General features: G+C 33.7%; 1 protein-coding gene and 1 long non-coding RNA gene across 3 annotated transcripts in view; one reads left to right on the forward strand and one right to left on the reverse strand.

Annotated features, from left to right (window-relative positions):
* Positions 1–3274, reverse strand: part of hephl1b (hephaestin-like 1b) — a 23829-nt gene extending 20555 nt beyond the window's left edge. Inside the window, exon 1 of the mRNA XM_068223962.2 lies at positions 2344–3274. Within this exon, the coding sequence (XP_068080063.2) occupies positions 2344–2510 (167 nt within the window). The 5' untranslated portion in view covers positions 2511–3274. The remainder of the gene's footprint in view (positions 1–2343) is intronic.
* Positions 1–5457, forward strand: part of LOC141376371 (uncharacterized) — a 19960-nt gene extending 14503 nt beyond the window's left edge. Inside the window, exon 8 of one of the 2 annotated variants that reach the window (XR_012386330.1) lies at positions 4713–5455. This is a non-coding gene — a long non-coding RNA (uncharacterized lncRNA). Of the gene's footprint in view, positions 1–4712 lie in introns of both variants that reach the window. The other variant, XR_012386326.1, reaches the window with a different exon arrangement.
* The last annotated feature ends 2832 nt before the right edge of the window (positions 5458–8289 follow it).

An 8289-nucleotide genomic window follows, 5' to 3' on the forward strand; every position in this document is an offset into this window, starting at 1 on the left:
GAAAGCAGATGAATACCGAATGAGAGGATGATCACTCGCGCTAACAGCTGATGTGATGCGTGTGCGTGCACCTGTTTCCTTCTTTAAAGCACTGGAACCTGGAACGCAACTGTGATGGGATCTCTCAAATAGACAAAAAGTAATGCTAATGCACACAGTCAATGTATATTGTTATAATATAGTAATTACATTTTCATAACAATGTTATAATATTTTAATTACTATATCTTTATAACATTGCAATTACTACATTTTATAGAATTGTAATTAAATTATTGTAACAATGTAATAGCAATACAATGTAATTTTAATATACTGTGTACTGTATGTTATAACATACAGTAATTACAATGGTATAGCAATGTTTTAACAATGTAATTATAATGGGATAACAATGCAGTAGTTACGATGTTATTAAATTGATATGAGTATGTCATCACAATGTTATAACAATGGTATAACAAGTAGTAGTTACAATGTTGTTACATTGCTATAACAATGTAGTTACAGTGTTATAATAATATAGTAATTACAATGCTATTACAATGGTACAATATCTAATTACAATGGTATAATAATGTAGTAATTGCAATGTTGTAGCGATATAGTAATTGCAAAGTTGTAACATTGTCATGACAATGTAATTGCAATGTATGTACAATGTAATAATATTGTAACAACATTGGTATACAATTGCAATGACTACATTGTTAGACCATTGGGGTGACATTATTGTACCATTGTAATTACATTATTATGACATTATTATACCATTGTAATTGCATTATTATAACATTGTTATACAATTTTAATTACACTATTATTACATTGTTGCGACAATGAATTTACAATGTTATAACAATATAGTAAATATATCCAAAATAATAGTTTGTTTACATGTAAATACACAATTAAAGTATTTCAAATATATTAAAAAAAACATTTATAAATATTCTATTGGATGTAATTGCAATGTAATAGTAATGTAACAGCATAGCAATTACAATGTAACAAGGCACTCGTGCGTGCATTTGAAATGCTGATTGACTAACAGAAAGAACCTTATAAAGCTAAGCTAAAACTTTATTTGATTTTGATTAACTTGATTTTTGTAGATAAAACCTTTTTTGTTTTTTTGTTTTAAATAAAAAGTCTTAAAATATAAACAACTTATAAAAAATCACTTATATGTGATAAGAATAACTCAATTTTTGACAAAAATGTTAGCTAGAACCTTAAAATTCTAAGGCAATGAGCTGCATATCACAATAGCTCAATAGTATCTGAATGTAGCCTTTATGATGCAAGCTGAGACTGCATCACTCAGCGATACAATGTCAGACGCAATGCACTCAAATGGAGCTAGTGACGTCACTGTGACGGGTAGGGTTAGGGGTGGGGTTAGGTGAGCCTATTAAAAAGCATTGGATGCAGCCCAGATTGCACTGCACCAGGTCTGCAGCCAGACCCCTCTCCAATGGCTGGCAATTATGCATAAAAAATAATTGTTTAATATGAATATATTTTCTGTATTTTCCAGTGCTGGGTTGCGGCTAAAAGGGCATCCTCTGTGTAAAAAAAATGCAGAAATAGTTGGCGGCCCCTGATAAATAAAAGAATAAGCCGAAGGAATATATATATAAAATATTTATGTGTAAGTTCTGATACTCTCTACAGTTCTCACATTATCACAGTTATTTTGCTAAAGTTTAGAAAATTATAGTCGTTTATGACAAGAACGCAAGAGTGCAGACTCTTTCAGAATAAATTTATCTTGATATTATTAGATAACTTTGATTGAAAGGTTACCATCCATCAAAAATAATTCAGACAAGTCCTAGTATGATAATATTTACAGTGTCAATAGTATACATTTGTTGCCCACCCTTATTCTCAATAACAGCCTGTAGTCTCCAGTTTCATGCAAACCTGAACTTCAGCAATTTCCCAGACTTGCTGCTGCAGTTTTCTTTAACTCTTGTTGGATTTTAGTTTACAGTATGAAGAACTTATGAATTCAATGTCAAAGTTTTCATTATTTTGCTATCCTTATGTACACAACTTAATACTATGTCTTGACCCCACCTGTAAGAAAGTATCAAGAATGGTGTCTAAATAATATACATAGGAATAAAAATTGTTGACTTTTAAAATAAAAATAAAATATTTAACCATAAAATAAAATATTTGTTAAATTGTGTGCATTGTGTAATTATGTAGATTCATTAAAACATAATAAATAATATAATACATGAATAAAAATAGAATTAATTATAAATATAGGTATGTAAATATACAAAAATCTAAAAATTATTTATTTGTATAAATAAATAAATCTCTTACTCATCCTCTTCAATACGCTTCCCATTGATCAGATTCTGTCCACTTGGTGCATAATCCCACTCTTCCTCTCGAATCGCAATATAGAAGATTCTTTCCACTCCAGACGCCTGGGCTAATACAGCACAGAAGATGCTCAAGCTTCCCAAAAACTCCAGGAAAGAAAGCATAGTTTCCGAAAGAACACAACTGCCCAGCTAGGGTTCTCAAATAATTCTGCAGCAGAGATCTGCGAAGCCCTGAATTATAATATGACAGCAGAGCAATGAAGATGACCAGTCATGAGCCATGATAACAGCCTTTTACACACCCATTAAATTCATGGAAAGCCCTTCCCTGTTGGAAGAGTCTATCTGTAAAAGCTGTCAGGAATATAGTAACTATTGTCATTAGCTGATTCAGGCTGATTATAAGCTGGTGAAAACTGATAAATCATTTATCACAGCAATAAATGACATGATTACAGGGGTTTAATGTAGTCTAAATGGGATTTGGGACATGGTAGCTGTTAACAACCAACTTACAACAGCTAATGACCAGCTTAGACCAGCTAGAAAGCACCTATTATGTACTTAAACACACCTACTGGATTTCTCAGCCGGGTTTAAACATGAAAAGAGTCTGTAACATATATTTAACCTGTCAGGATGATAAACTCCAGATATCTGCTATTCTAGCTTACTAAATTTCCATTGATTATTTCAAATCACTGGAGAGGTTGTGTTTATTTTTCGCCAAAGATTATAATTATTTTCCAGTATTATTTACAACAAATGTTTTTAATGTTATTTTCCGACGAATCTGATATTATTGTAGTACAAAAGCTTGCATAAACAGTGTAAATAAAATCTGTAAATTAGATTAGCAGTTTTCTGTAATTTGTGATTATTATTGTTATTTCCCCCTGTTTATTTATGCTTTTAAATTGTATTATGGCACTTTGATCTTTCATCCAACAACTTTTATCCTTGAAAATTTCGAAAAGGGGACTTTTATTAACATTTTTAATGGTTTAAAGTGATATATTGTCTGGGTTGGGGTTTTATATTCATTAATTCATTTTCTTTTTGGCTTAGTCCCTTTATTAATCAGAGGTAGGTACAGCGGAATGAACCGCTAGCTTATCCAGTATATGTTTTACTAAGCGGATGCCATTTCAACTGCAACCCAGCAGTGGGAAACACCCATACACTCTTGCATTTAAACCCACATATACGGCCTATTTAGCTTATTCAATTCACCTAAAGCGCATGTCTTTGGACTGCGGGAGAAACCGGAGCACCCGGAGGAGACCCACACTAACATGGGGAACATGCAAACTCCACACATAAATGCCAACTGACCCTGCCGGGGCTCAAACCAGCAACCTTCTTGCTACAGCGCTGAACACTGTTCCTGTAACGAAGGGGCTGACACAGAGGGATCCATTTGCAGTAATTTATTAAACACAGTTTAATAAACACAAGCACACAGATGTACTTGCATCAAACACAATCATGTTACGTTGAAGTATCAACGGCAGGTAATCACAGTATGAATGTTCAGGCATGGGTCAGAGGCAGGCGGCAAATATCAAAGTCAGAGTCCAGGCTAGAGTTCAAGGCAGGCGGCTAGAATCAGAGTCGGTAATCTGGCTGAAGTACAAGGCAGGTGGCTGGCAGGACAAGGTCAGAGAACAAGGCAAGGTAAGGTAAGGTAAGGTAAGGTAAGGTAAGGTAAGGTAAGGTAAGGTAAGGTAAGGTAAGGTAAGGTAAGCAACGGGAAAGCAGGCAGTGTAGAGAACCGCTCAGTAGTGTTAGCCAGGGCAGAACAAGACTTCGCAATGACTGAGTGTGAGAGTGCTGCTTATAAGCGTGAGCGTATGTGATTAGGTGGATGCGCTTCAGGTGTGCAGGCTTATCAGTGTAAATGGATGATGTAATGGTTAGAAGTCCGGGGATGGTGACCTCTGCTGGCTAGCGAGGGGAATGACTGGGACCGAGTCGGTGACAGCGCCACCGTGTTGTCCAGTGTTGTATATTATGGTACAAAAAATACTTTTTGTTTTCAGTTCGAAAACGAGCCTTCTGATTTCCTTAGGTGCTCCATTTCATATAGTACACACGACTGGTGGAGGTGAGAAGCAAGAAACTATAATATATTTACATACAGTAGTGCTCATATTCATAGAAGTAAAAACAAGAAAACATTATCATATAATAAACATTATACCAAACATGTAAAAAAGCAAACTCCCTGTCGCTAGACATTTTCTGATGGTATTCTGTTCAGTCATTTTGTATGAGAATTGAAAATATGTATTGAGACTATCGTGCAGCAGTTAATATAAGGAACTATCAATACTGACATTCATTCATTCATTTTCTTGTCAGCTAGTCCCTTTATTAATCTGGGGTCGCCACATCGGAATGAACCGCCAACCTATCCAGCACGATGTTATGCAGCGGATGCCCTTCCAGCTGCAACCCATCTCTGGGAAACATCCACACACACTCATTCACACACACACACTCATACACTACGGACAATTTAGCCTACCCAATTCACCTGTACCGCATGTCTTTGGACTGTGGGGGAAACCAGTGCACTTGGAGGAAACCCACGTGAACGCAGGGAGAACATCACAACTCCACACAGAAACACAGAGGCTCGAACCAGCAACCCAGCGACCTTCTTGCTGTGAGGTGACAGAACTACCTACTATGCCACTGCGTCGCCTCAATAGTGACATTTTGTGAGTTTTTTTTTTGTTTTCTTTTTTCTTAGAATAAATAATTATGACTGTGATTTTATTCCATACAAGACTTGAAAAATTGTATTAAATTTTAATAATTTGTTTGTTTTTTTTAACAAATAATAAAACAATTAGGGAAACTTTTTAATTAGGCTACTTAAAAACCACACGTTCTTGCTTCAGCTCAACTTTTTTTTTTTTTTTTTTTTTTTATTTAAGAGTTTTCTAGCAACAAACTGATACGCATTTACATGACCAATTTACTATGGAACATTTCTGTATTTTCTGGTGTCTTACTCTCCAGTTTTGCTATTTATGTTTCTACCATCTTGTCTTTTCATATCATGTTTTGATTAAATTTGTGCTGTTGTTTTGAGTATCATAAATGTCTCCCTGTGCACTGGTGTTGTACCAACAGAACTTCAAATTGCTGCTGTCACCCCTATACCAAAGACTAACAACATAGACTGCTATAACCAGAATCATTTCCAGAATGATTTCTTGAAAAAATTCTTGGACAAACAGTGGTTTCTTTGCTATCTCATCTTTTTTCTTCTCATCTTTTTGAACCAATTGAATCTAGATTCCGTAAAAAGTCCACAGCACTAAAAAAGCATTAGTTAGGTCAGTTAGTTAAAATTAGTTAATTTTAGTTACCGATCCCTCTCAATTTTTTGATACTGCATTTTAACCGCTGACTTAAAGGGCACCTATGGTGAAAAGTCTACTTTTTAAGCTGTTTGGACAGACATATGTGTAGATTTAGTGTATTGACCATCAAATTGGAGTGATATAAACACACCCAGTCCTTTTTTTCAATTTAACAACATAAAAATGGACCAATTGGAGCAGTTTTCAGACCGACCACAACTTGATGTGGGAGTGCAGTCCCCCCGCCCCCTGAATTGATTTAAAATCAAAAAGTTTAAAATGTTTTGAAACAATGCATGTTTGTAATGAATTACAGCGATTTACTTCAGCTTTACTTCATTACCACAGCCGCGTGTCAGAACAATTATAACTTAAGAAGCTTTAGTCCCGGTTTGTGGACGTTAAATCAGGTTTATTTTGTACATAAACATAACAGATATCCATACAGCAGTGGAGATTACCCTGAATCCTGTCAAATTTGTGTGCAAAAAGAGTGCAAAGCTAAATGTGCGCACTGTCTGTGTGTGTGCGTGAACTTTGTAACGACATTGTGTGTGACTCATCGTTGCAATCGTTCCAACAAATGCATCAAATACTCATTGGTAAAGTTCTTACTGTAGTATTTCTCACAAACGCTACGTGAGACCTGTTACTTTCATGTCTGTCTGTTGTCTAAGGCTGTTTTGAGCTAGAAATTTACAGACACATTCTGGGGTCACAAAACACTTCTATTAAATCTGGAAAATGAGGGGTAACCTAGGTGCCCTTTAAAGTCTATTTTTGAAGTTGCAGGTTCTGCATTGAAATGTTTAAAGTCCTACCTTTCTGTTCGCAAACAGTTTGTTTTGGTGATGATTTCACTGTGGTGTTCTTCAGGGTTCAGTATTGGACCCTCTACTTTTTAGTATTTTTTTTTTCCCTCTTGGCCAGCTTAATTTTCACTTTCATGCTGATACTCAGATTTTTATGCAATCAAAACCAGACATCAATGTGTCCTCTCTCTATTCTAATGTCTTACTGAAAGTAAAAAAAAAAACATATATATATATATATATATATATATATATATATATATATATATATATATATATATATATATATATTTATATATAAAATATATATAATAAAATATATATATATATATATGTCAGTAAATGTTTAAACAGTGACAAGACTGAAGTGATGTTTATTGGTTTACAGCATTAGATGCGAAAATCAAAGCCCTCAATCATAAGTGTGGATAGTTCTGCTTAACTGTTTCAGTTGGTCAAGCCTGCAGAATCACTCAGAGTTTTTAAACTATCATTTAAAACATATCACAAGTATGTTTTAAGTGATAATTTAAAAACTGTTAGTGATTATAGTTGTTATGTATAATTTGAGCTATATTAATTTGTCTTTTATTATCTTGACTTGGTTTTCTCTCTTTTTATGTTTCTATCTCTTTTGTTTTATTCATGTTTTGTGTGTATCTTTTAGCTTTGTTGTTATGCATTTTGAGAAACTTTTAAAGCCCCTATATTACTATAATTTTTTTTTTTTTTTACCAAAGAACAAATTCAAGAAACAAACGTGTGCATAGCTACATAAAATACATTAAAGGTCAAAATATTAAAATTATATTCATAAATATATTTATTTTATTTATATTATTATGTGTTAAAAAAAATGTAAAACCAAAAGTCTAATTACAGAAGAAAATGTGACAAACATTTATCTTTCAACAGTTTGTGATATTCTGGCATACTCAAAAAAAAAAAAAAAAAGCTTACAAATATACAATTATGACTAGAATAAAAATGTAGGTTAATGCTTTTATATATATATATATATATATATATATATATATATATATATACACAACCATAAACATTATTGAAATAAATCTTCACTGCAAGTAATATTGAATATATTATTCAATATTTATTATATATTGGCCAATTACCAATTCCATTACCTTGGAATCACCAAGGACCACATTCGTTCATTTTCTTGTCGGCTTAGTCCCTTTATTAATCCGGGGTCGCCACAGCGGAATGAACTGCCAACTTATCCAGCAAGTTTTTACGCAGCGGATGCCCTTCCATCTCTGGGAAACCAAGGACCACATATTTAGCTAAAATATATTTTTTAATGCTAACTGAGAAAAAAAAAAAAAACATCAAAATTTTCTTTCAAATAACCGTCACCATCACCAACCAGCATTTTGACTGTGAAATGTTACATTCCTGTTATATTCTTTAAAACAGATACCCAAAGTAGGGCCCACATGGGCCAAAGTTAGCTGATTGTAACCTTTGATTTGGAGAGAGTAGGGGGAATGCCTTTGACAGAGAGTCATTTGTAATTTGACGTAATCTTTTTTGTTTCTTTTATTGCAGAGCTCATCAGCGAGCAAATTAAGGCAAAAACTAGTGTAACTCCATTCTGTTATAAATAAGATTGTTTTACTGTAATAAGTTCATTAAACAATGTAAAAAATATATATTCATTCATTCATTTGTTTTCTTTTCGGCTTAGTCCCTTTATTAATCAGAGATCGCCACAGCAGAATGAACTGGCAA

This window comes from Danio rerio, chromosome 10, assembly GCF_049306965.1.
Source record: "Danio rerio strain Tuebingen ecotype United States chromosome 10, GRCz12tu, whole genome shotgun sequence".
NCBI lineage: Eukaryota > Metazoa > Chordata > Actinopteri > Cypriniformes > Danionidae > Danio > Danio rerio.